General features: G+C 56.1%; 11 protein-coding genes across 11 annotated transcripts; 5 read left to right on the top strand and 6 right to left on the bottom strand.

Moving 5' to 3' along the window:
- Positions 1 to 489: 489 nt before the first annotated feature.
- Positions 490 to 1,857, top strand: KRP23_11032 (Zinc transporter 8; the record flags this gene model as incomplete). The annotated part of the gene is made up of 1 exon (XM_067881542.1): positions 490 to 1,857. One exon carries the CDS (start codon positions 490 to 492, stop codon positions 1,855 to 1,857), a length of 1,368 nt encoding a protein of 455 aa, XP_067740842.1.
- Positions 1,858 to 2,203: 346 nt separating this feature from the next.
- Positions 2,204 to 4,373, bottom strand: KRP23_11031 (uncharacterized protein; the record flags this gene model as incomplete). Its single annotated transcript, XM_067881541.1, has 7 exons — positions 2,204 to 2,416; positions 2,919 to 2,997; positions 3,057 to 3,191; positions 3,250 to 3,269; positions 3,333 to 3,390; positions 3,505 to 3,712; positions 3,800 to 4,373. The coding sequence occupies 7 exons, from the start codon at positions 4,371 to 4,373 to the stop codon at positions 2,204 to 2,206; spliced, it is 1,287 nt and encodes a 428-aa protein (XP_067740841.1).
- A 797-nt stretch (positions 4,374 to 5,170) lies between these two features.
- On the bottom strand, positions 5,171 to 6,448 carry KRP23_11030 (Dual specificity protein phosphatase 23; the record flags this gene model as incomplete). Its single annotated transcript, XM_067881540.1, has 1 exon — positions 5,171 to 6,448. The coding sequence occupies one exon, from the start codon at positions 6,446 to 6,448 to the stop codon at positions 5,171 to 5,173; it is 1,278 nt and encodes a 425-aa protein (XP_067740840.1).
- A 696-nt stretch (positions 6,449 to 7,144) lies between these two features.
- Positions 7,145 to 8,169, top strand: KRP23_11029 (uncharacterized protein; the record flags this gene model as incomplete). Its single annotated transcript, XM_067881538.1, has 3 exons — positions 7,145 to 7,582; positions 7,670 to 8,029; positions 8,101 to 8,169. The coding sequence occupies 3 exons, from the start codon at positions 7,145 to 7,147 to the stop codon at positions 8,167 to 8,169; spliced, it is 867 nt and encodes a 288-aa protein (XP_067740839.1).
- Positions 8,170 to 8,323: 154 nt separating this feature from the next.
- Positions 8,324 to 10,676, bottom strand: KRP23_11028 (Kinesin-related protein 3; the record flags this gene model as incomplete). Its single annotated transcript, XM_067881537.1, has 3 exons — positions 8,324 to 8,605; positions 8,687 to 8,758; positions 8,826 to 10,676. 3 exons carry the CDS (start codon positions 10,674 to 10,676, stop codon positions 8,324 to 8,326), a joined length of 2,205 nt encoding a protein of 734 aa, XP_067740838.1.
- A 269-nt stretch (positions 10,677 to 10,945) lies between these two features.
- On the top strand, positions 10,946 to 11,422 carry KRP23_11027 (uncharacterized protein; the record flags this gene model as incomplete). Its single annotated transcript, XM_067881536.1, has 1 exon — positions 10,946 to 11,422. The coding sequence occupies one exon, from the start codon at positions 10,946 to 10,948 to the stop codon at positions 11,420 to 11,422; it is 477 nt and encodes a 158-aa protein (XP_067740837.1).
- Positions 11,423 to 13,401: 1,979 nt separating this feature from the next.
- Positions 13,402 to 13,878, top strand: KRP23_11026 (uncharacterized protein; the record flags this gene model as incomplete). The annotated part of the gene is made up of 1 exon (XM_067881535.1): positions 13,402 to 13,878. The coding sequence occupies one exon, from the start codon at positions 13,402 to 13,404 to the stop codon at positions 13,876 to 13,878; it is 477 nt and encodes a 158-aa protein (XP_067740836.1).
- Positions 13,879 to 14,764: 886 nt separating this feature from the next.
- Positions 14,765 to 16,333, top strand: KRP23_11025 (putative serine/threonine-protein kinase drkB; the record flags this gene model as incomplete). The annotated part of the gene is made up of 1 exon (XM_067881534.1): positions 14,765 to 16,333. One exon carries the CDS (start codon positions 14,765 to 14,767, stop codon positions 16,331 to 16,333), a length of 1,569 nt encoding a protein of 522 aa, XP_067740835.1.
- A 164-nt stretch (positions 16,334 to 16,497) lies between these two features.
- Positions 16,498 to 17,994, bottom strand: KRP23_11024 (putative serine/threonine-protein kinase; the record flags this gene model as incomplete). The annotated part of the gene is made up of 1 exon (XM_067881533.1): positions 16,498 to 17,994. The coding sequence occupies one exon, from the start codon at positions 17,992 to 17,994 to the stop codon at positions 16,498 to 16,500; it is 1,497 nt and encodes a 498-aa protein (XP_067740834.1).
- Positions 17,995 to 18,674: 680 nt separating this feature from the next.
- KRP23_11023 (putative serine/threonine-protein kinase SIS8) lies at positions 18,675 to 19,904 on the bottom strand (the record flags this gene model as incomplete). Its single annotated transcript, XM_067881532.1, has 1 exon — positions 18,675 to 19,904. The coding sequence occupies one exon, from the start codon at positions 19,902 to 19,904 to the stop codon at positions 18,675 to 18,677; it is 1,230 nt and encodes a 409-aa protein (XP_067740833.1).
- Positions 19,905 to 20,755: 851 nt separating this feature from the next.
- On the bottom strand, positions 20,756 to 22,792 carry KRP23_11022 (uncharacterized protein; the record flags this gene model as incomplete). Its single annotated transcript, XM_067881531.1, has 2 exons — positions 20,756 to 20,960; positions 21,342 to 22,792. The coding sequence occupies 2 exons, from the start codon at positions 22,790 to 22,792 to the stop codon at positions 20,756 to 20,758; spliced, it is 1,656 nt and encodes a 551-aa protein (XP_067740832.1).
- Between the last annotated feature and the right edge of the window lie 2,863 nt (positions 22,793 to 25,655).

The following is a 25,655-nucleotide window of genomic DNA, read 5'->3' as shown; positions in this document are numbered from 1 at the left end:
GCCAGCAGCCTCGTCAAGGTCTAGCAACAGACGCTGCGTGGTCTAAGGACTGTGAGTCACAGGGCATATGCGCTATGTGCTGACGTCGCAATCTGCTTCACATTCATGGCGTCCCTGACCACCTGTCCTTGCTTCAGTTCACCAGCTTTAGTCGAGACCTTGGTTTCCGCTACACTGAAGATCGGCTTTAAAAAAGACCACAGCAGCGCTGTAACATTGTGCTGTTCACGGATGGCCATCCCAGCCGCGGCGTTAAATGGTCACGTAACCTCTATATACTAATTGTAGATAATACATGATCTCCTCTGAAGTTAATTACCAATTCACCTCTATTTCAAACTATCGTGCATAACACATATATGTTAACAAAATGGCTCACCAAGGCTGTCTCCACAATCAACGACACTCTCCCGCCGTCTGACAGCTCCCGTCGAGCAGCTCCATTCCCGGTTCCGCTCCATACGTGGCACGTCTCGATCGCCGACCGCAATGGGAGAAGAAGCGCAGCCAGTAAAGCCGCAGCGCACACCGCTGCCGTCGCTGAACATCACGGTGGACGCGTCCGTGGACTTGGAGGAGGTGCAGGGCCCCGCCACGCACGACCACCTCGTGGCGCTCGAGAAGGAGGAGCTAGAGGATGACAAGCACGAGGAGGCGCAGCACGCGCAGTCGGCCATGCGGAAACTACAACTGGCGTGTCTCTGCTCCTTTGTCTTCATGTGCGTACAGTTCGCGGGCGGCTACTACGCCGACAGTCTGGCCATCATGACGGACGCGGCCCACTTGCTGTCGGATGTGGCGGGCTTCCTCGTGTCACTCTTTGCAATGTACTTGGGGCAGCTGCCGGCCTCCGCCTCGATGCCCTTTGGCTACCACCGAGCGGAGGTGATTGGCGCACTGGTGAGTGTGCTGCTCATCTGGGTGCTGGCTATTGGGCTCATGTTCACAGCCGTGAGACGCATGATCGACCAAGGACGACCGGACGCTAAGGAGACAGTGGACGGTAAAGCCATGTTCCTCGTCGCGGTGTTCGGACTGGGAGTTAATTTATTGCTCATGAAGATTCTGGGCCACGGACACAGCCATGGGGGGCATGGACACAGTCATGGAGGGCATGAACACAGTCATGGAGGGCATGGACACAGTCATGGAGAAGAGAGGAACGTCGTGGAGCAGAGCCCCAGTATGCAAGATGTGGTGCGCACTCCCATGTCGGCCATGGCGCTCATTGACGTAGTGGAGGAGCCATGTGGGGGTGTCTCGGAAGGACTGGCGCCCAAGTCGTCGGTGTTTGAGAACATCAATGTCCGAGCGGCGTACATCCACGCGCTGGGTGACTTCGTGCAAAGTGTTGGCGTGTGTCTCGCCGGTGCTTTGATCTGGCACAACCCGTCGTGGCAAATGGCGGACCCGATCACGACGATCCTGTTTTCTTTCTTGGTGCTGGGCACGACCGTCGGAGTGCTCTCACGCAGCGTCCACATTCTGATGGAAGGAGCGCCGCCCGCACTGGATCTGCGGGTTGTTGAGAAGCGAATTCGAGCGCTCCCGAGTGTCTATGACGTCCACGATCTGCACATGTGGATGCTGACGGAAGGCCACTACGCTGCCAGTGTGCACATTCTGCCCAACGGTGAGCCTCGTAAGGCGCTTCGATCAACGCAGCGCGTGCTGGCGTCTTTGGGTGTACGTAAGCAAACCGTTCAAGTGGAAGACCCGACTGATCGCGATTGGAGCGAGGACCTCTACTGTAACTGGACGACGTACTCGAGTGAGGCGGAGAGCAAGATGTCGGTGCCGCGTGCAGGAACGAAGAGGGCTGCTCTGGATCCTCTGCCGGGGGCTACATTTGACTAATCGAGACGTTAGCAGCGGTCTTATTTAATGCAAGAACTCTGTACCTTGTCGTGCTGCCAGCAGTTTCATTTTTTTAGGAGCTAGCTATCTACCTGGGCCTATGCGCCTGTGTCCTTACAGTTGACAGGTTCCTCCACAGACTTCTTCGCCTGAGCATCAGTGTCAGCGCCCTTCACAGGCGTCTCCTCCTTCACTCTTTCACCGGAGACGCAGTAGCATCTGAAGAAAGCACAACCTAGCGTCCTTGGCCACCGTCGGAGCCGGTGTAGCTGCGGCCTCCACCTTCGGTTCCGGTGTCGGCTCAACCTTCGGCTCGGGTTTGGGCTCCACACGCTTCGGCTCCATCTTAGACTTCAAGAACTCCATGAGGCGGAAACCGGGCGGGCGTGGTGATCCTTGGGATTTCGCGCACAATATCCTTGATCGATAAAATGCCAGCAAGCTCCTTCTCGCGGTCCTGGCGCATCACACCAATCACGGGAAAGTGGCGACAGTTGGAAGTGGCAGCCAAGTCCCAGCACTTCTCCAGCGGATCTTCAATCTGAAGCAGCGAGCCGAACTGACGACATCACATCCGTCACAGCACCTTCGTCGGGTCTTTGAGCTAAACAGTACTTGCGAATGTAGTCGCGCTCCGTAAAGATGCCCCAGCACACGCTGCTCTTGTCACTACCAGAACCGCACAAAGTCACGCCTCGCCATCTCCTCCACAGCATCCGCCACGGGACGTTGTCTTCTGGTCGCGTGAGTTGAATCAGCTTGATGTCTTGGCTTCTTCTTCAGCAGCGTTGCCGCAGTCACACGGAGTCGCCGGCGTCGTCGCTGCCGCCGCGTCTGGCGCCACTTCCGTCTTCTCTGCCTTTGCAGCCTCAGTCGACGGTCCGCCGCAGCGTCAGTAGTAGGAGCTTGTCTCTGTCGACTTGTCTGTCTCCTTTTTGCTCTGAGCCTCCGTCCCACGGCAGATTCAGCAGTCACCGGGTTCTTCGACGCCTCAAACTCGGCGTACGCACGGACAATGTCCGTAATAGAAGCACGCAACGCATACCTCCTCCTGGACCGACCCACGCTTGACAGCGCTCGTCATGTCGCCGCTCACACTGCCAAGTGCCGGATGTTCTCCTTGTCATCGTCGCCAACGCACTACAAGCCACAACCCATCAGCTCAAAACATATCATCACAAAACGCCACAGCCACTCACTCAATCACCGTGGTGCTCGGGTGGATGCACATGATGTGCGAGGACATGACGTCGTGCACGAACTTCTCCTCGTTCAGCACCGTCCGGGGCGAAATCTTCTTGAGGATGTCCTCTCCGTCACAATGCCCACGATTCCTTCCTTCTCCTCCGTCACAATGAGCGAGCCGATGTTTCGCTCCACCATCGTCAGTACCGCGCGTCGTGCACCGTCTCCTACACACCACCACAGCCACATCAGCTTTCTCCTCCCTTTGCATGTACACCCCCTCGTCTCACCGTGCCGATGATGCTCTCCCACTCCTCAAAGTCGAACAGTGCCTGTGGTCGCCAGCTCCTGCTCGGGGCGTTCAGTACGTCGGCGATCGTCAAAATCTGGCATCCTCAGCCCCTACAGTGCCCAGGTCGATCTTCACGCTGTCCGCAGGGTCCGTAACTTCTGATACTGGACCTGAGTCTGCTTCCTTCTTGGCGGCCGATGCAAGCGTTGGAGTTGCCGTCGACGTGTTCCAGCGCAAAACAGGAGGCAGCCAGCAGCTGGCGACGCACGGCGGCGCGCGAGGGGGCGGCGGACGCCGTCAGGACGCTGGAGGACGCGCGCACAAGGGCGCCCGCGGGCTCGTAGCACGCGAGACAACATGACGCGCTTCGAAAGTGATCTGCGGGTGATGGATGAAGCTCGTTTGTGAATGTAGACCGTCACTCTTCATAACCGTATTTAACAAAGTTTTAAACATGTTTAAAACGCTCATTAACGTGGTTGAAGTGGATGGCATGATGGCTCCAGTGCGCGTCTCCGGCCATGAAGTTGCTGCGCACGATCTTGCTGCGCTCATTGACACGTCCGAGGCGTTCCCACTTGATGTATACGCCTTCCACCGGTCCGTTATAGAACTGTGAGCGGCGTTGCTGCGCCATGGTCACCAACTCGTCGCGTGGGGGCAGCATTCGCCCTTCCCAGAGCTTGGGCACGAGTTGAATGGACTTGAGGCCTGGACAAGAGGCGGCGCTGACTGCGAGGAGCTCCTGGAGAGACGAGCGATCCCAGAACTGGCCGCTCTCGCGGTCGTACAGGTCGAAGGCATAGAAGAGGCTGCCGAGCCGCGAGTACGCGATGGAGTGCGTCGCTGCGAGCCATTCGCCGTACAGGATGAACCGGCCAGGGAACAGCGGGTCTTGGTGCAGGATCTCGTACAGTACCGCACGGTGAACGTGCAAGAAATTGTTCAGATCTCGGAATTGACGATGCGTCTCGGAGCTGACGACGTGCGAGCGGTTCTGCACGACAATTGCGCCGTCCGCTGACAATGAGAGCCCCATGTTGGCGCCGTCCAGCTTCTCAGTGATGACAATAGTCGTGATTTCGTCTGCACGGACAAGCTGTCGATGTCGCTGATCAAGTCGTCGCTGGTTGCAGCACCCAAGTTGAGAAGGTGCGTTGTGCGCGGGAACTTGAGTAGCGGCAGCGGAGGCGACAGTAAGTCGACTAGTTCGAGCGCAGCCTCGACAGATGTGACCCGAATGATTGTTTGAAACCCTTCAGATAGCTGCGGGAACTCAAATGTGCTCGAGTGCTGGTGAACGGCGAGGCCTACGCGACGACCGGGTGGTGGTAAAGTGGGGTGATCTGCACGCTGCATCGCTCGCGCTTCGCAGAGCTTCGTCGGGATGTCGAAAACCACTGCAGTTGCGTGCTTGCTCCACGTTGCAGCGAGACTCAAGAACTTCAGCCGATCTGCAGCAACACCATTGCATCGGTCCAGAATGACTCGTCGAGTACTTCCCTGGCCGATACTCCTCTCGCAACCTTTACGACCGATCTCGTCGCTGTGGATCTCAGTCCAAGGCTGGTAGAGGGAGTTGTTTGCCCGAACTGTGGTCGGAGCCGCGTGCGAAGCCGTGTTGCGCTTGACTAGTGCCTGGCGAAAGGAACTCTTGCCGGATCCGGGAATTCCACACAGCACAAGGAGATCCGTCGTCTCGATTGGTTTACCGTGATGCAGGTCGACTTGGTGTGGTTGTTGTGGCTGTTGGAAAGACCCCGCGCCGCTTCCAGAGAAGTGAGCAGTACGTGCTCACAGCCTCTTCTTGCTCCTTGGTCTCAATGCTGCCTGGTCTCATTGCTCGAAGGGCTGAATGGCCTCCGATGCCGTCATCGCGGGCTGAAACCAACTCTCGCTTTTCGCCACGCCATCGTTTTGCAAAAGCTCCGCTGGAGATGGATGGAATCCGAAAGCCACAAGGTAGCAAGCGATCATCGTCCCTGCACGCCCCTTTCCTCCACCACAATGTACGAGCACAGGTGCTTTTGCAGGTGATCCAATGCAACACAACCGCATGAACATGTCGATTTGCGGTATGCTGGGCGCGTGGTAGTTGGCCACAGGCAGGAAAGTGTTCTTGATGTTGGGGAGCCCATCAAACCATGCTGCTGGAAGTGGCTCCTCTTCCGTGAGCGTGACAACATGCCGTACGTGCAACGAGTAACAGAGACACCGAATGTCTTCCTGGTTCCGGGGTGTTGACATCGCAGCGAGGTGGAAAGGGACAATCCATCGGAAGAATCGCGGGAGTGTATACTGAATTGGCGAGCGTCCTACAATGCTATAAAATGTCGTAAGCCGTTCACGCGAAGGATACGTGAGAGACATTGAAGTGTTTTCTGCACAATCTCGGATAGCGGTCATTGTAACGATCCTCCACGCTTTACAGAGCACGCTACGCAAGTTTGAAGGCACCTGTTCGATCTCCCCGTCGAGAAACACTGGACCCCACTCTGTCGACTCCGCACATTTCGACACTTGAGCACAGCAGTGTTTCCACAGCTGAGATCCATGACCTGCACTCTCGTCTTCAAGTGTTCCGCTCGTCATCCGCTCGATCAGATATCCATAGCTGAGCATAGCAAGTTTCCGCCTACCCGCCAGCAGCGCCGCATCAGCTAGCCGCACCCAACCACGCGTAGTTTCACCTCCAAAGTGACTACACAACAGCGTTGCAATCTCCAGCGCGCGTTCGGGTTTGTGCTCCAGTAGCACCTGGCGACTCAGCGCTTCAAGTGCCGACTTGTCCAATATCTCCAGACATGAATCACTCAGCAGTGCTCCGCTCGTTTTGTCGATATCGTGTCGATTCGCCGTCGACACAGACACGTGGAAATCCTTCAGCGGCAGTCCGTGCTTGGCTCGAAAAGTTTGTGCTTTCGGCCACACGCAGACGACGAAGTACACTCCGCTCGGATTCAGGTCTTGTGTCGCTCCGTCTCCACCGCCCAACCCAATTGCGAAACACCGCGTGGGCAGCGATTCCATCGCCTCTTGCACTGCATCGGAGCTCAATTCGCGCAGTTCGTCCTTGGTTACGAGCGTCATGTGCCACTCGTCTTCAGGCAACATCGCGAAGCTGAGACTGCCGAGAGTCCAGACCCAACATCAGTTCGGATCTCCCGCTTCACAAGAGAATCGGCAGCGAATCGCAGCGCCAAACACCCGCGGTACCTTTGAACTCGATCCATGACTGTGGAGCGGGGTCGATAGCTTGAAGGAAATTGCGTTCTGATAATGTTGCCAGATACGCTGGTCCTCGGGTGACAATCACTCATGACCATCACTCACAGAAAGGCAACTTTCACTTGGATAGGATCAATGCAGCAGGCGCTGTGCCCGGTGTACAAGCGTGTATCTGCTCTCCTTGCAGAAGATGTGACGGCCCGCTGCATGGCATGTAGTCTATGACCGACCTACGAAAAAATGCGAGTAACCAAACCGGTCAACTTGCATTCTGCTGCCACAATGAAGCCCGTTGACTCGCATCCCTATTATAATCGAAATGTGCTGTGCGACCACGAGTTCCGTGGCGCACGCACGCGCTCCAAGACTACAGCAACACCGTTAAACTCGCGCTTGCGGTGGGGCCCTCACCACCAAAACGCCATCTACCTAACAAAATTCTCGGATATTCGATTTCACAATATGTACTCAATATTTAAAGGCTTTATAATAACTAAATATTCCAAATATATTAAACAGAATATACATTATCACAGTTACCCAACTTTATCCCGTACATCCATCCGCCACTACCAATTAATAATGCTGATGCTACTCCGCTCGCTGGCGCCGGCGCTGCGTCGCCCCCTACGCGCGTCCTCGCAGTTCTTCCACTCTCTACCCGCTCTCCAAGCACCTGCCGCGTCCCCTGCCGTGGCGCTGAAGTCGAACAGCGCCACTGCAGTCAATGACACGCACCTGCTGGCACTTTTAGAGCAGTCGATCGCCCAGCGCCGCCCTGCGCAAGCGCTGAGCCACTTGGCTCAGCTACAGACACCCCCAGGCACCACTGTGCTGCAAAAGCTGGCGGTGCTGCTGGCCAGACAGAAGAAAAACAGGACTCAAGCGCTGCAGGCCTTCGAGCTCCTGCGAGGCGTGTATCGCGCACCGGGGCTGCAGCCCGACGACTACACGAAACTCGCGTCCATTTACGTCATGGACGCGTGTCTCCGCTATCGGATGCTGGACCAGGCCATGGAGGTGCTTTTTTGATTCTTTTCCACGGTCTTTGAGAGTTTGTTGTGCTCTGGAAGTGACATTGAGATGCATTTGTTGTTATTTTATTAGCTGTATGACGAGGCGGTGAACCAGGCAGTGGTGCTGGATTTGCCGGCTTATGACGGACTTTTGGCGGCGCTGCTGGACGCCAAGAGGTCGGAGGAAGCTACCGAGATTCTGAAAGAAGTGGTGAATGGGGAGGACGTGTGCCCCATGGAGCAAACCTTCTTGCCTGTGCTGGTGCAGCTCGTGAAGGGCAGGGAGTATGAGGATGCGACGGAGCTCATGACACAGGGACAGACGCGCGGAGTGGAGTTCACGAGCGAGACGTTCCACCCGCTGCTGGTGCTGGCGGAGAAGGACACGACGTCCACGGACTCGCTCATTAAGTTCCTCTCCTTTGTGGAGGACTCATGGGAGGAGTACAAGGTGGGATATATGCAGAAGGGTGCGGTGGGAAGTGTCGGAGCTAACTAGTGTGAGTTGTGCGTGCTGATCAGGCTATTGACGACTTCGATCCCGAGGGAAACGATTTGGACGACCCGGAAAACCCTTTCCATAGTCTTTAGTGCTTTTTTGAAACTACAGGCCACGAAGCTGAGCGCTGGGCACGTCTGGCGTGTTTCTGTTGCTGCAACGCCTCCCAACCTGCTATGCAATATATGGCTCTTCGAGCGACGCCGTACGAATTTGTGCACGTGGTATAGTATTATGTTTGACTGTCTAATGCAGATTCCGTGATGACGCGTTTGGACCTGTGTTAAGCCTTGAAGCGGAGCCGGCTTTGGAGCCTGGTATAAGCCGGCCAATTTTGGGCACAGCGCGGTTGGCCGGCATGCCTGGTTTCCTGACTTCCGGTAGTGATCGCTGGGGCTGTGTGGGGTTGTTGTTACTGTTGTTGTTCGGCGTCTTCGGTCTTCGGTTCAAGGACTTGCTCTCCAGACAGCCGACTCGCGCCTGGAGCTTCGAGATTGCTCCTTCGTACAAGACCTCCATTTGCTGGATCTGGACAAGGTAATTCACAAGCCACACGAATGAGTTCGATGCCGTCCGGTTAGCATCATGCACTGACGACGCTGTCCTTACTGTTTCTTTGGGCACGAACTCAGTGTCGATTTGATCCTGAAGCTTTTCGCGTTGCGATTCTCCCTCCACCAGCTGCACAGAGCAAGACACACAAACGCTATCAGAATGCCATCATAATGGAACTACTGTTGCGACGTACCTTGGCGTGGATGGCTTTGAATTCCTTTTCCAAGACAGCGACCCTGGACATGGCAGCATCTCGTTCACGCTCACGATCCCGCTCGTCTTGAACAAGCTCCGCAATGCGCTCCGTGGTGTCTTCCTCAAGCTGGAAGAAACGCAGTTTAAACTCTTTGAGCTCCTGCAAAGTGTGCAGCACCTGGGTCTTCTCGCCTGCCAGCTCTCCTTCGACTTCATTCCACTCCTGTGAGGCTTCTTGCGCAAGGCGCTTATACGTTTCGATCTGGCGGTCGCATGCCGACTTCACCTGCGCCACATCCTGCGCATGGCGGGCCACCAGTTGCTGCAGCTCCAATTTCATGCGGTCGACGTCGTTCCCAGCATCACCTTCAGCTCCATTCGAATGCCTGGTCACGGTTTGAGCTGCTTCAAGCTCGAATTCCAAGTGCTGGACCCGGAGGAGCGCTTTTGTGAGCTTCTCCTCTGCAATAGCAGCCTGCGCTTTCTCATCGCTCGCCGCTGCCTCAGCTTGCTGTGACCGCTGCTGCTCCTCGTCAAGTGCCTGACGCATTTCTTCATACAGAGTGCGATAATCAAGCACCGACAACGCCGAGCGGTGCGCTCGAACGGCGACCTGCATCGCCCGCTGGCCGAATTGCAGCGTCTGGAGAGTCTCAGGTGCTTCCGAGATAGCGGGTGTGACGGTCACCACCAGAGCGGTCTTGGCGTTGCCGCCCAGACTCGATTGCAGCAAGCGCGTCAACTTGCTGTCTCGGTATGGCACGTGGTAGCTCGCTTGATTCTGCTGAGACTGCTTGCTGAGAGCTGAGATGCAGTTTCCAAGCGCTGACAAACTGAGGTTGATAGCTTTGAGCTCGTTGATGTGGCGACCGTGAACTCTGGCCTTCTTGACGCGTTCCGAGCCTGCGAGATCCACGAGATACAGGTTGCTCAGTCGAATTACAGGTTGAGTCGTGCCTTTTGTCGGCCCGCTGGATGACGGTGGCGGAGCAAACTCTTTACGTTCAACGCGGAGGATGAGAATGGCGTGACTACGACTGGAGTGGGCATTCATTTCGGTACTGGAGACGGCGCGATTCGCGTTGCCACGCTCCATGAGGCCCAAGCAGTCCTCAACACTCGCGACGTGAACTGCAGCAGCACCGTCAATGTATACACCTCGATCGGCATCTTCACGCACCAGGATGTTGCAAGGCAAGGTCTCAGGCTCCAGCAAGTCAAAGATGCGCTCGCAGTAAATCTGCACGTAGCTGACTGCAATGGTCGTCTTGGCTTGTGACCGGGTCTTCTCAGCTCGGGCGAAGACGTCTTCCAGGGCCCGCGGGATCAGCCCACGCTGATCTCCATGTACCAAGTCTCCAGGACCCACCATCGTATGCGTCTTACCGGTAGCAGTCTGACCGTACGCCAAGATGGTACCATTGTATCCGGCCATCACGTCCTCTACAATGGGAGCAGCTACACGTTCGTAGACTGTTTGCTGGTCGCAAGCTTCGTTAAGACTGCCGTCGAACTGGAACAACCGCGCTTCACCGTGAGCTGCAGTTGGGGCCTGGAAAGTGACGCTGCGACTATCAGGCTGCATCGTGAGTGAAGGCGTTAAAGACCCAGTGATTTTGCGACCTTTTTCCGTGATGAACGTTGCTGGGTCATCCTCGGGACTCTCGTCGGTGGCAGGTTGTGTGTCATTGCTATCCAAGCGTTGACCGTCCTCCCCAAAGTACTGGCAGTACTCTTCGAAGCTCCATCCGTCGCGTTCACGCTGCAGCAGAGGCCTCACTCGACAGAAAACCTTCACCCGCTCCACAGGTCGAGCACCAGGCTTAGCATTCGCGGTAGCGACATCCATTCGCTCTCACCCTACGCAACGCAAGTGAAGGTTCGAGCGAAGACCTGCAGATGCAAGTGAGTCTTTGACGAAACGACTCGTCGACTCGGGACTATTTCAACATGGCCTCTAGAAAACGACTCATGGAGCTTCCCATAGAAATTGGATCCTGGAGACATCCGTGGATGCCACCCAAGACAAGTGGACATTAGGATTCATGTTACGACGTTTATGAGGCGAGTTATGCTGCTCAGCAGGTTTCATTCTGCTTTTTCTTCAAGACCGCGCAGATGTCGCCTGCAATTGGGAAACTATGGGTTGTCGTAGCGACGTTCACTATGGTGTTGCTCACCACTGCGCGCGCCAATTTGATGCAGCTATTCTTCAACGACCGCAGCGTGTGGTTCAACTTCTACATCACGCAGCGATGCTACACCATTTCGCACTGCTTCAAATACCAGAGTGTGAACGCCGAGTGGAAGGGCCTCCCTGATTCGTCGGAGATGGTGTGGTTCAGCGATGACGACTGCCAAGGAGTCTCCATTCACGATGCTCTCACGGCGGGGACCGTCAACTTTAAAGGTGGCGTCTTGGACAACCGAGTGTCCTCCTTCATGGTTCGACAGTACAGCATGTATCCCATCAACGGCATTGTGGACTATTGCCATGAATACGCGCTACTCAATTCGACCAACTCGTCCACAACGAGTTCAACATTTTCTTTTGATGATGCTGGGTTTGCTACCAACAGTTCACTGACGGCGTGAGCATCGGCAGTCTATGGCAATCAGGGAATCAAGTATGAATTGTATGGACCACAAAGTTCCACTTGATATCATTTCATTGACAACTGAACGCATGAGGTAGTCGGACATAGCTTAGCATTACCGTGTTGCCATTTTGAAAGAGCGACCCCAAATGGCACTTCCGATTGCCAATGCAGTGACTTTTCTGTTGATGCTGGCGTTGATGTGGTTACCTTGTACTCAAGCCGGCATGTATTCTGTTAATGGCGATTCTTTCCCTGTTGTGGTACGATGTATCGGCGATGGAGGTGTGGCTGTACAGCCATGGCAGCAACACCAAGTTCACTATCAACACTGTGCAGCGGTGCTACACGATTGAAGACTTGTGGAACGACCGCGCCGTCCAAACGACGTAGAAGAAGTCGCCTAAAAGCACTTCTCTCGTGTTTTACATACACGCTGGCTGTACGAGCCCAATGTCAAGATGTCAGAGGCCACGCCAGGCAGTTTTCCGTTTGAAGAGGGAAACAAACTTGATCTTGCAGTGTCGTCTTTCATGGTGCAGCAAGACAGTGAGTACCCGACGCAAGGGCTGGTGGTTATTGAAGTTGACGATCCCCGCTCCGATTGAGAAGACGGAAGCGAGTGGATCTACGCGCTATTCAAGCAGTCAACGATAGAAAGAGAAGCTACAACATTACATCGAAGTACACATTAAGTTGGTTATTGAGAGTGGAATCTAACGATAACTCAAGATGCACGCTACGATTAAGTTGAGTTTGTTGATGATGACAATCAATACTCAATACGCAGTCGATTTGACCCACCCATTGATGTCCAAGTAGTTCAACATGCCTTAGAGCCCAGAGGATCATGTCCTGAGTACCATATCGAGGACTGTTTTTGAAGTTGATCAGAGCGACAGGTTTTTCCTGGAGGAAGTTTTCCCTTTGGTGAAAGAAGCTTTCGAAGGGAATGGAGCCTTGATAGAGTTTGTTCGTGCCCAAATGTTGAAGGAAAAGCGAGTCCGTTTGAAGCAACGCTGCCAAGAGAGATTGTACGCTCCTGAAATCGAACAATTCAAGAAGCTCTTGCTGACCAAACAGAAAAAATCGAGGCGATATACGCGCAGAGCCAAGTGTTAAAAGCTGAGACAGTGCAATTGTGCAGTTTTACAAGGTGCTCAAAGAGATGGGGAGAAAGCAATTTGTGGGCGCTCTCGCGAGCATTGCCCAAGGACGCCGGCCAGAAGAATGAGCTTTGGAAACGTCTTCTAGGAGATGGAGAAGAAGGGATTTGCACAGATTTTAGAGGACATTGCTAACGGAAAATGACATGTCAAGGCCGCCGAGCTAGGCACACGACTGCAACAACTTCAGATTGAAGCGCAACAAGCTGACAATTGCTTCGGACCTCTGTTGTCATGCCTGAGGCAGTTGCTGTTACTGGAGTTGTGGCGCAGTACTCCTGCGGTATACCAATGGCGATCCCAGTCCTGATACCGTCGGGAATGACCAGCTGCCAGAAATTCCCCCTCTGGTCAAGTTTATCTGCTGTTCCCTAAATTGCAAAAACACCGTCTATGATGGGAAGCTCCTCAGACCGGAAGGAGCTGCTTCAGAAATTATCCTAGATACTGATCACCAACCAATACATTCACCGCAGAAGAGTTGCTCATTCCGAAGACACCTTTTTTCGCGGTATTTCCATCCTCGGTACATTGTGATTCATTGCTTACACGTGAAGGTTCGATTCGATAAGCCCGAGTCGCGGTAAATTAGATAGTGAACTTCGTTCTACTTGGTCTTGCAGCGAAAATACGTGAAACTACTGATGCTGCCAGTCATGTTGTAAAATCTAACATCCAATATTTGTGGCGGAGTGCGAACGTTCCACTTGATACAGGGAATCTCTCCAAAGGAACCAGCATTGCCGTTGCCAGCACCGTTCCTTTTCTCATTCCTCTTTTTTGCCAGAAGCTGTTCGCTCTTCACTCAATTATGAAGTTCTTGCTGGAAGTCGCAGTGATCGCACTGCTGTCGGTCGTGCTACCGCCAACCGCCGACGCCAAAATGCACTTATACTTCAATAATCGCTTCATGGGCTTCGGGTTCGATCACACGCAGCGCTGCTACACGATCTCGCACTGCTGGGACGACCACAGCAAGGATTCCGAGTGGACTGGACTCCCCGATCCGGGGCAGATCGTGTGGTACGAAGACATGTACTGCGCAGGTGACTCGATCTCCAAGAGTGCGCCAAAGGGCTCCATCAACTTTAAAGGCACGACACTCTACAACAAGGTGTCGTCCTTCATGGTGAGGCAGTACGGACTGTACCCGACGGACGGCATCGTCGACTACTGCCACGAGAACGCAGTGCGCAACGCCACCAACTCGTCCTCTAACGTGAGCTTCCTTTTCGACCTGGACGACAACGCCGACGCCCTTGTCTACAACGCATCTGCAGGAACTTGAGCGATAAGGAATCCCTGCATAATACACGAGATTCGCAAGAACCTTTTGTCGTTCAAAGCAAGAAATGGCGACTGATTGCGCCATGGAGCATCGGCAATAGATGGTCAAACCATCCAGCACGGGACAGCCCCTGTTCAGCACTCTGGGGCTGTCCCCACTCAGCTTGGACTATGACTTGACCGGTTAACATGAATATTTTGACTGGGATTGTCAACAGATATTGACTGAAGGTCGTCCTGCAAGACGTTGCACGCAGCGCTGATAATACACCATCTCTGCGTGCTGGGACGGCCTCAGCAGGAACTCGGCGTGGTACAACCTTTCGGACGCCCTTCGAGTTGCAATCTAACGCTCTACCACTGAGCTACCCGCGCGTCTACAACCTTCCGGACGCCGCTCAGCTCGTGTGGTTCAAGGAGGCCTAATCCACTTCCGAGGCCCCACAGCTCTTCAACTCGGCACGTATCTCGTCCAATGTCTCCTAGACAAATGCAACGAACGCGCCTCTCTCATAAACGCAACCGGCTCCGCGTTTGAGGACTGGACAAAAGGCAACAACGTAGGCAAGCCGTTTCCCTGTGATCGTCTCGTTGACAACCATCACTTCAACGAACACACCTCCATCACATTGTCTCAAGCGCTCCATGCCGATCTGGGCACCAGACTACGGGGCCCCATGCAGGGCGCCCCACGCCACGAGACCGGCGTTGCAACAGCAGGGGGTGAGATACTCGCCATTTGCCCACCAAGCAACCTGAACTTTAGCCACCTGACTTGGGTAACAAACCCCATCTCCCCCACAGTAACACCCGCATGGCGCACTTCCTGCACTGCGTCCATCAAGACAAAAGCTAAAAGCACAAGCGTAAAATCCCCCCAATACACCATGTCGCTGCGGCGGCGCCTCGCCTCGTCCTCCTCCTCCTCGGACTTCCCGTACGCCATCGTCATTGGCTCGGCCGTGGGCGTCCTGGCCGTGCTGCTCATCATCCTGGGGATCGTCTTCTACTGCCGCGAGCGCCGCCGCAACAAGGCGCTGGCGCTCGAGCCGTTCGTGAATCTGGCGCCCAACCCGCCGGCCTCTCAGCTATCGCCAGGCATCGCCACGGCCGCCAACCAGCACTCGGGCCACGCGTCCGCCACTAAGCTGCAGCTGGGCTCCATGGACGCCCACGCCGGCTTCTACGTCATGACGTCGCCCGTCAACACGACCACGCTGCCGCCCGCGGTGCTCAAGCCTACAGGCAGCCAGGGCTCGTCCAGTAGACTGGAGCGGCCGTCCTCGTCCTTCTTGGCAGGTAGCGACACGTCTCAGCCCCAGAAACCGGAAGGTGCGAGCTTCCAACGCAGCTTTGAAGATACACGGGACCTGGATACGTTCGACACGTCGGCACGCAGCAGAATCAACTCTTTTGAGGGCCACGAGAGCTTCCGGAGAGCCATGGGATACAGTGACAGCACGAGCAGCAGCGCCCTGACAGCGGGCAGCAACAGCAACAATAACGAGTCAAGGGCGTGGCCGAGCTCCGGACACGGAGGCTTGTGGGACGACCCGGCCATCGTGGCGGCGCGGATCCCCATGGATCGCATCACGACAGGTGACGTACTGAGTCGTGGAGGCTTCGGAGAGGTGCTCATCGGCACGTATAAGGGCGGCGAGGTCGCGATCAAGCGGCTGCTGCCCGAGTCGAGGAAGGACCTGGCCAAGATCGAGGAGTTCCTGGCTGAAGTCAAGCTGCAGGCGGCGTTGGAGCACGAGCGCGTCGTGCGCTTTCTGGGCGTGGCGTGGGACTCACTCACAGACCTGTGTGTCGTGTCGGAGTTCATGGACGGGGGCGATCTGCGCGCGCTGTTAGTCAAGTTTGACGAAGTGGACCATCGACCTGTGGGCTTTGACGCCGAAAAGGCTCGCGTCGCGCTGGATGTGGCCCACGCGCTCACGTATTTGCATTGTTTAGACCCCATGGTGCTGCACCGGGACCTCAAGTCCAAGAACATCCTGCTAGATAAAAGATGGCGCGCGAAGCTCACGGACTTTGGAGTGTCTCGAGAGCGCAGTGACCGAACTATGACTGCCGGAGTGGGCACGTCGCTCTGGATGGCCCCCGAAGTCATGATGGGCGAGCGATACGACGAGAAGGCCGACCTCTTCTCCTTCGGCGTGGTGCTGAGCGAGTTGGACTCGCACAAGCTGCCGTACGCTAGAGCCAAGATCACCGAGACTGGGCGTACTATCCCGGATACGGCCATCCTGCAGCTCGTGTCCAGTGGCAGACTCAGTGTGGACTTCACGCCGCCTGCGTCTCCAGCGCTGGAAGCTATGGTGCACCTGGGCAATGCCTGCGTGGCTTTCGAGCCGGATGCTCGACCCACGGCCTCCCAGGCGCTGTACCAGATGCAGCTCGTCATGCGCGCCTTCGCACAGGAAGAAACGGAGGAGTCGTACGTCTTCTAAACCTTTCCTCATCGTACACAACTCACATAACACTAGTATTCACCTTGTAATTAAACCCCGCGTTATTCACGATTCACCTGTGTTCCTGTCACCCTACAATCTTAGTTGTACGCGCTGATGGCGTGCCTCCTCCGCTCTACATCCTTCAGTACGTGTTCAGATCTTCACGCTGCGCTGCACGCTGCGCAGCTCTGCAAGCCCTGGAGAACCTCACGAGCCGTGGGGCGCTGCATTGGGTTTTGACGCATGCACGCCAGCGCGATCTCCCGAACCTCCGGCGGGCAGTTCGTGGCGAAATGAGGTCTCAACTCGCCACTAGCCACGAGGTTCAGCACTTGGAATGCTCGCAGCTTCTCACCTGATCGTGTGTCGCGCGCTGTATGGTACGGGCGCTTGGCTTCCGAGTCAATCTCGGCTAGCAGCACGCCGAAGGCATAAATATCGCTGGCTTGGGTGGGGACTCCCCCCGTTAGCAGCTCTGGTGCCGTCCAGAAGGCGTTCCCAACACCTGCAGCCATTTCTTCCTGGTCCACTGGCGGGGAGCCGCCCGCTGCGGGGGTCAAATCAATGAGCTTTGGCTCGAAGTGGTCGCTCATGGCCACTTTCCGCGCTCGAAGCACTCGGTACACAATGGGCTTGGGGCGGCGCGTGTGCAGATACACCAGCGCTCGCATGACACCAACAGCGATGGGCAGCTTGTCATCCACCCAGCTCGTGAGCGTGAAACCCGAGCCAGAGCTCTGCAACGACGGAGGCGGCGACGGACCTGTCAGTGCAGTTTGCCCGGTGGTTGTCGACGACGACGACCCTCTTGAGGCGTCCGAGACCGACGACGACGACATGTGCAGCGTCAGTTGCTGGCGCCGCTTCCGACAGCGGCGTAAGAAAGACGCCAAGTCTCCTCGAGACAAAAACTCGGCTACAAAGCACAGCGAGCGCAGACTGTGGCCCCACGCGACGCCCAGGAACTTGAGCACGTTCGGGTGCTCCAACGCCGCCGTCATCTGAATCTCCAGCACGAAGTTCTGCAGGGCCGGGAACACCTGCTCGTCCCTCTCCGGTGGGTTGAGGCTCTTGACGACGATCTCCTCTCCTTCGAATTGGCAGAGCCAGAGGCGCCGCGTCCGCGTCTCGCCCAGCACGCGCTCGAAGGCGATTTTGTCCACTGCGAGTCGCTGCGTAGCGAGCGCCGCGTCGTGGTGCAGCACATGGAAGAGTTGGTCCCTCTGCGCCGTGTTCAGCACGTAGTCGGCGACTGTGGAGGCCGTGAGACTGCGGCTGGAGCTCGCGCTCTTGACCGAGTTGAGCGTGCGGCCGCTGCCACTGAGCCACACGTTCTTGGTGGCGCTCTCGGCGTCTCTCAAGGACGAGAAGGACGCCATGGGGTCCATGGGGGACATGTTGACCGGTCCCTCGTCTGGGGTCCCTAATGCTGCGATCATTGGGGGCGTGTCGAACACTTGGAACTGCTCGCTGCTCCTGCGTTGGGGACGTTGGCGACGTCGACACAGCAGCCAGAGCAGCAGCAGCAGCAGCACGAGCGCCCCCAGGATGATGGGGATCAGATACAGCAAGTCGAAGCTCGAGCCACCGTCCGGTTGGGACTCAAGACGGCGTAATGCGCCCATTACTGCAGGTCCCGGGTCCTCAGCGGAGACCATCCACTTGAGCCCCAGAGTGGCGAAACAAATAATGATCGCCAACGATATAGAACGTGGCTTCCGAGGATTGAGGATCAATTTGAGCGGCCAGAGCGAACTGCTCTGCAAGGCGAATTGTACGGGAAAGATCAAACAGCGAGGTAGCCATAGTGAGCGTGGGACGTTTGATATACGCCGCTGCGCTGCAAAAACGAAAAGGTTTAGCTTTTGAGTGCAGCGCAAATCGTGCGCAGGTCTGCGTGATGCCAGTCAAAGCGTGGTGGGTTCAGTATCAGCGGCGAGGGTGACGATACTTTGCATGGCAACAACCAGCAACTTCATCACGCGAGAGTTTCGCGGACACGCCCAACGGACCACGCCATCGCAAGTTGCAGACTTTATTGCCTCTGCTTGTTTGGCCCGACCCGAACTGTGGCTCACAAATCTCGCGAAATAAACTCCGATAAAACGACGGCTCGTACATGTTGCAGTTTGCCTTTTTGCTGGTAGTGTACATAACGTTAGGATTAATTTAGAGCTCGTTTAGAGGAGAGGCTGACTCCTTTTTCGGTTGACATGTTGAAGTTGCCTTGACAAGTATCTATGCGTATCTATGAGGTGGGGCACAGCTGGCAAAACGGCTGGCCACGGCCACGGGACGCTGCAGCAGCAGTGAAGGCATCGGCTCGCTCGACGTACGACTAAGCTTGGGGTCTCAAGGACTCGAGTGTCTGCAGGAGCTTGTGCAATTCGGCCGACACCTGGGCGGCCGAAGGTCGTTCGAGAGCATCCAACGCCACGCAAGCCTTGCCGAGGCGCACGACTGCCGCGGTGGAGCGTGCGTCCACCTCTGCGGGCGATGACGACCCTCGTCGTCCGTGTCTGGCTCTTGAGCTCGCAAAATGGACGCGTACATGCCCCGCTGCCACCTTCTCGAGCAGCTCGGCGCTGTCTCCGTGCTCGCCGAACCGGTTGTTGTAGCCGTATGGCGCGCCGAGCGAGTCGAGCTCCGACAGCACCACGCCAAACGAGAAAATGTCGGTTTGCGCGTTGCTGCGCTCGCCACGGAGCACCTCGGGCGCGCTCCAGAGCGCGTCGACTCGACTGCGCTCTCGCCGTAATTTGTCCGCTACTCCGATCGGCACAGACGCTGTCAGGAGCCGTGGCGGTACCGACAAGTTTGCAGGGTCATGGCTAGGTCGACTGCAGTCGATCGCTGGTTGAACGCTGCTACCTCGAAAGCCCGCCAGCTTCGCGTGCATGTTTTCGTCGAGCAGCACGTTTTGCGAGCTGATTGCGCCGTGCACGAGCCCTTGCGCGTGCAAGAAGCTCAGCGCGCTCGCTACCTGAGACGCGAGATATACTTTCTGGCGGCAAAAGCCGCGTCGCCCGAAGTCATCTCGCGCAAGACCGATTTGGTGTTGTCGTCGACTCACGAACGAGCGGAGATCTCCACCAGCCATAAATTCAGACACCATGCACACGTACACGAGCGACCTCCACGACACGCCCAAGAAAGACACCATTCCGGGGTGCGTCAGTGCCGGTGATGCTAGTAGCCGTACTCTGTCGAAAAACGCGTCGAGATTGTCGCGATCCCCAAGCCATTGCGGCAGTGGCTTCTTGATAGCGACGACGCGATCCCTGTACTGGCCGCGGTAGACCTCGCTGTTGGTTCCGCGTGCCACGAGTTCATCGAGAGAAATTTCACTCACGGCGACGCGGACTGCTAACACTTCGGGGCGATACCAGGACTCGGGGGCTTCTGCTGGAGTCTGCTCGTGCAGGAAGCAGGATGCTTGAGAACCGAACGAAATGGACGGCGACATGAACGAGCTGTTGTCAAGCGCATACAGCTCCTCGGCAGGCGAGCGCCTGGTCGATCCTTCGAGAGTGCCAGGCGACGGAGCAGGCGCGATGTCTTTGTCCATTCTCCGTCGACGCCTGTGACCGACGAAGAGGATGCAGATCATGACCACGACTATAAAGCTGCCACCAACAGCAAGACCGAGTTCATCGTCGGTAAGCGCAGCTCCTTCGGAAGATGACGACGATGACGAAGGCGACGGAGCTTGAACGGTTCTCTCCGGCTGGGCGGTCGCGTTGGCATTGCCAACTTCGACAGTGGAGCTACCTGCAAAAGAGGGTCCTGCTCGAAGCACAACGATGCTCGTTGTAGGCTCAGGCTTCAAGTCGACTGCCATCCTGAACGGGCTACCGTGTTGTCGTCGCTGGCGTCGAGCGGTTAAACCGGCGTGTTTCGCCTCACCGCAACGACTCTCCTCGCCCTGACGGTTGGGTAGTGCTGTGCTGTCCGCCTGGCAGGCAAATGCTCACACGCTGCGGGTAGTTGCCTTTTTTGCTCCGCCACGTGCGATGAGGCAATGGTACTTCAGCCTGCATTGGAAGTTCGCTTTGACCGGCTCTGCCTGCGCGGCAACGGCCTTTGCTGAACGTCCTTGAGGTCTCCTGTCCCCACGCAGGAGCGATGCAGCCTCGACGCTTGGCTCGCAGTCGTTACGCCGCCTTCCACGGAGCAACCGCTGCGCACAAGAAACAGCGCCGCATCTTCCAATCCAACGAAGCGATGGTCTCGAGTTGAGTATTCTGAAGCTTGGCAGCTTCGTCACTGCAATTTGCGTCCTTTGTTTTCCCAATGCAATGCAGTGTAGCCATCCTAAACTGGAGACTGTGGAGTCAACGACACTTCGAAAATAGTGCTTATGCTTTTTTTCCATTAACGAAAAGGTAGTATATCCTCTGTGCAGTGGATCAAGGGGGTTTACAGCGTGAGCGGGATCTTCGACCGCAGCATGTACACAATCTGCATGGCTGGAGGGCGTTTGTTCGGGTCCTGGTCGAGACATTGAGCCGCGAGGTCGCGAATCGACCGTGGGCAGTCCGGACGGAATGGAGGGGTGGCCCGGCCACTGGCGATAAGCGGCACCCAGTCCATGTCGTTCTTGCCCTTGTTCTTCCGGCCTTGACTGTAGGCGTACGGAGGCAGACACGTGTCCAGTTCGGCAAGCACAACACCGAAAGAATAAATGTCGGCTTTCTCCGAGTAGTGCTCTCCGCGCAGCACCTCAGGAGCTGTCCAGAGCAACGTACCCACGCCACTGGTCATCGTTTCGTCGAAGCTCGTCTCACGACTGAGTCCAAAGTCGCTCACCTTGGCCGTGAGATCTTCCGTCAAGAGCACATTAAGCGACTTCAAATCACGGTGCAGTACAACGGGTGACAGCGAGTGGAGGTACACGAGTGCGTTGGAGATATCCGCCGCGATGGCCAGCTTGTCGCCCTTCCACGTGAGGTGCTTGCTATCCGGCTGAGCCAGGAAGTGCGCCAGGTCTCCAAGAGCAACGTACTCCGAAACCATGCACAGGTCGGGGAGCGTACGCCACGAAAGCCCGATGAAGTGGACGATGTTCGGGTGGTCGAGGAACGCTGCCATGCGAATTTCTTTGGTGAAGTCCACAAGGGCCTTGAGTTCCTTGTCGCCAAGCAGCGCCGAGGCATGCAAGGCCGAAGACCCTCGGCTACCATTAGCGGCCACGGCACTAGCAATTGCTGCTGCAGGCGTGCACTTAATGGCAACCTGCTGCCCTTCATACTCGCCTCGCCACACCTCCCCGTTAGGCCCGCTCGTCATTTTCTCGCGGTAGACGATGCCCGCGAAAGCGATCCGCTTGAGCATGAGCTCCTGGTCGTCACAGAAGGCTGCCAGCTCCGGGGACCGCATACGGAAGCTCTCGTTCACAGCTTCAATCTGCATGGCATTGTCATAAGACGGGTGCGGTCCGTTGTTGGACACGTACTGCCCCGAGATATTGTTGCCGCCGTTAGGGCCATTCGGCGCCCGGAAGGACTGAGCCTGCACGAAGAACGTATTCTGCTCGTTCTCATGGAGTCCGTCCTTGGGCCAGCTCTTGGCTCGGCGATAGAGCACAAAGAACACGACACTCGCCACGACGAAGATGGCCAGTAGGACTCCAAGGACAATAGCAACAGTAGATGAGACTTTCGACGAGCTTGAGCTTGACTCCGAACTAGCCTGGTAGTTTTGCAGCCACAGAACCACGCCCTCATCCAGATGTGGCATGCACCACGTGACTTGCTTCGAGTCGGTGCCCACGTCGCTCGAGTCCGCGGCAGCGCACGGAGCGATGGACATGGCGGCGTTCGGACACGTCGCGTCCGTCATGGCCCAGGAGCCCTTCTGGGCCAGCATGTAGACGGTCGTGTCGTCGTCCTTGGAGGCGTTTGAGAACTGGAAGAGCTGCGGGTTGAAGTTGTCGTTGTCGATCTGTCCGTCCAGGGCCCACATGGGTCCGCTCTTGGTCGCGAACGTGACGCTGGCGTCCGGATTCAGTGCACACAGCGCCTTCTGTGCCACGTAGCTGGGGCTGCACGCCTGTTCCGTGTATGTGATGACGTTGCTCTTGCACGTCTTGAGGCCGCAGGCGGTGGCGTTATCGAACGCCTCGGACGTCTGGAACACGCCGCTCATAGTGCGGCCACAGCGCACGTAGACCTGCACGTACTGGTTCGATGAGGCGTCCGAGCTGGATCCCGCCGACTCGGGGATGGCGCGCACCCAGCCAGCGCTCCACAGCAGCGAGCGCTGCAGGTTCGGAGGCAGTGACGTGAAGTTGGACGCCGTGAGGTAGAGGTCCGTGAGCAACGAGGGCAAGCTGTCAGGCGTTGTGGGGGCTTTGATGGCTTGGTTACTGTAGAGCATCGAAGTAATGTCGGTGCGGGCGAGCGCATGGCCGGCGAGGACGCCGGCGAGCAGTGCGGACGACGCAGGACGCCACATCTTGGAGCCCGATGGGGCCAAGCGACGCGAATGGCGGAATGAGGCGTGAACTGAATAGACGATGGGTACGGGACAGAGGATTGGTGCAAAAGGCGATGGCGCTGGTTGGAGGAAAAAGACGCCATACTTTGTTCAAGTGAGCGGCCGTTTCGAAACTGACCTGGTCCCCGATGGGTACATGGACTCATGACTGGGTCTCTGCAACTTGCAGATCGCAAGTAAAATGACAACTTGACCTGCAAGGGCATGCATGGGCAAGCCATGTGCGGGCAGGATGGCGGGAAGCGAGGGAATTGCAGACAACTAAGATCTCGGATATCACAGTGTGTACCCATCTGAACGGTAGGTGCATTGAAGTCACTGCATTGCCATTGCAAATTTGGCTTCATGCGCAGCCAGCGACATGGAGCTCCATGGCATTGGAGCGAAGTCTCCGGGTACGGCCAGCGGCCGAGTATGGAAATTCGGAGCTTTCGTTGGTTGTTAAGGCCGAAGTTACCAGTAAGCCAACGGGTGCCGCGTCGGAGGTACTGTCCCTATTGAACAGCGTCTGGAGACGTTGACATGTATCGTTAGCAGCAGCTGGCGCTTGGTGAGCCGTATGAATGCCGTATTCGATCAGGGAACACAGGAAGTTGCAGACTCCCTCCCCAAGCCCGCAGTGTTGTTTTACTGCGAGTACCAGTGTGTTTGGTGTTTGATTTATAAGTCCATACTCCAGCAATGTGGAGGTGACGAGAGCTGGAGACCCCTTTACTCTATTCGCTATTGGAGCTCCTCACCTACATGCTACGAACAACGCAAGTTTAATTTCTCCGGAGAAGCACATACGAGCTCCAGCCTTTTGGTAATGTTATCTTCCTTGCTCACTGTTTTCCGTGATGAACATAGGTTTCATTGGTAGCCTTCGCTGTGGAACTGGCGAGACCATTTAGAGGTTTTCTCCACGAGACTGGGCTCTGAAACATTTTCTACGGCACTGACAAAAAACTTTGAATCCTAGGTGGTGTGGGCATTAGAGAAGCAAAACCAACCAGCTCGTTCCAACAACAAACTGTATGAAATTACGGGTCGGTCGATCTTCCGAGGCCATCCTCCTCTCATCAACAGCGACGGCTTGCTTCGAGAGCTCGCCTCACTCAGCGTCGCTAGACTCCCATGCCATGCCCTACAGCTACTTCATCTTGGGTGGGGGTGCGCGCTGGTCGCGATCGGAAGAAACGGGCTTATGGTCGCGCGTTGACGTCATGTACCAGGCGGCAGCTCCAACACCCGCAATGGCAAGCAAAGGCATCCTGCACACAAACACCCCCCAAATCATTACTCCCCTTTCTGCAATGTACAACAATAACGACTACGTACGTCCACTTGCCGCTCTTGACGTTGTTTGCAATCTTGCTCGGGTTATCGAACGGAGTCGTCATGGTCGCACCACCACTTTTTCACAAATGAAGTCTTGTCAATGGAAGACGCTGTCCGCTCTGGGACAAGGCGTCAAAAAAGAAGCTCGAGAGCTGAGACCGGCACCCAACTAACGGTCTTCACCCTTCGCCGATACAGTACACCAATATCGTGGAAATGCTCTGTTGCATTTTTTGTGATTTAGTCCTTCTTGCGGGGCTTCTGCGGGTGCATGCGCAGCACGGCCTCGTTCCACTGGGAAGCCTCCTTGTCGGAGAACTGGCGCTCCTTCATCCGGTCGTACTGGTACCAGGCCGCGAACAGGCCGCACGCCATGACCCACGACGCGATGCTGGCGAATAGGGACACGCATACAAAGTCAGCAGGGTTCGTCCATAGGGAGGGGCTGCAATGGCGGAGCTGCAATGGTGGGGCTCACCGGACGTTGCGCGGGTTTCTCTCGAAGAGCTTGGCCATCTCTGCTGGTCGTGAGCCTCAGGAATGGCTATTTTGCGATTGAGATCCTATTGACATAAGAAGAAGCATCGATTTCAAAACGCAACATTTATGATACTGGTTTCGACAAACTTGAACATGCTCGATTTCCTGGAAAGTAGGGGGGGGGGGTAAGCGGCGTTCCAGGACAAATTTCCCTGGAAACCGTCCAAGAAAGGAAGTGGCTGGGTGTTGTCCCATTCTCCAAATGTCTTGCTTCGTAGTCTCGTGGGTGTCTTCGCCCGAATTCAATTGCGGCAACTGTCAGGGCATGGCTGTCTCCACTGGCAATCGTTGTAGAATCGACAGCGGACTAAACTCGCATGGGTACTGCCGGTACCATCAACAACAAGATCCGGATTTCAAGTCTGCCGTCGCGGCTTGGTACTTCGAGCCGTACAAGACACGGTGCTTGGGTATCGCGGTGTCGACGGACGAACGGTGCGGCAAGGACTGGGATGTGCTCTCGAATGGGTACTGCGAGAACCATCAGGAGCAAGCGCCAGTAAAGGTTGATGATGGCCCTAAAGTCGACCAAGAGGGAAGTCGCAGCGAGAAAGAGCCGGATATGAGCCCTGAATGGTAGCGAATTGCGAGTTTCTGACAGCAAGCTATGGCGTGGTTCCCGTTTCAGCGGAATCGCGGATTCTAGTGAAGCTCAGCCACTCCGAGTGAACATAGGTAAACATATACCGGTAGTAATGAGTCAAATACATGCTTGAATTTTCACAATAAGGGTGTGATTCAATCAATCAGATTGATACGGACCTGCAGCGACCATTCTCCAACGAAGAAGAGTGGTGACTAGGAACGATTTATTTGCTGTGGCGTGGCGGTGCCAGTACAAGCACGAGACACCTACTGGAGATCGCTGCACAAAATGTGGCGGCCTGAACTTCCGTGAGGATCGAGACGCTGGTGCCGAGTCTGTCGTCGAGGTTTCTGGCTTCGCGATGTCAAGGTATCG

This window comes from Phytophthora ramorum, assembly GCF_020800215.1.
Source record: "Phytophthora ramorum isolate Pr-102 chromosome Unknown Phyram_PR-102_s0011, whole genome shotgun sequence".
Classification (NCBI taxonomy): Eukaryota; Oomycota; class Peronosporomycetes; order Peronosporales; family Peronosporaceae; genus Phytophthora; species Phytophthora ramorum.
This window is presented reverse-complemented; position numbering and strand designations above follow the sequence as displayed.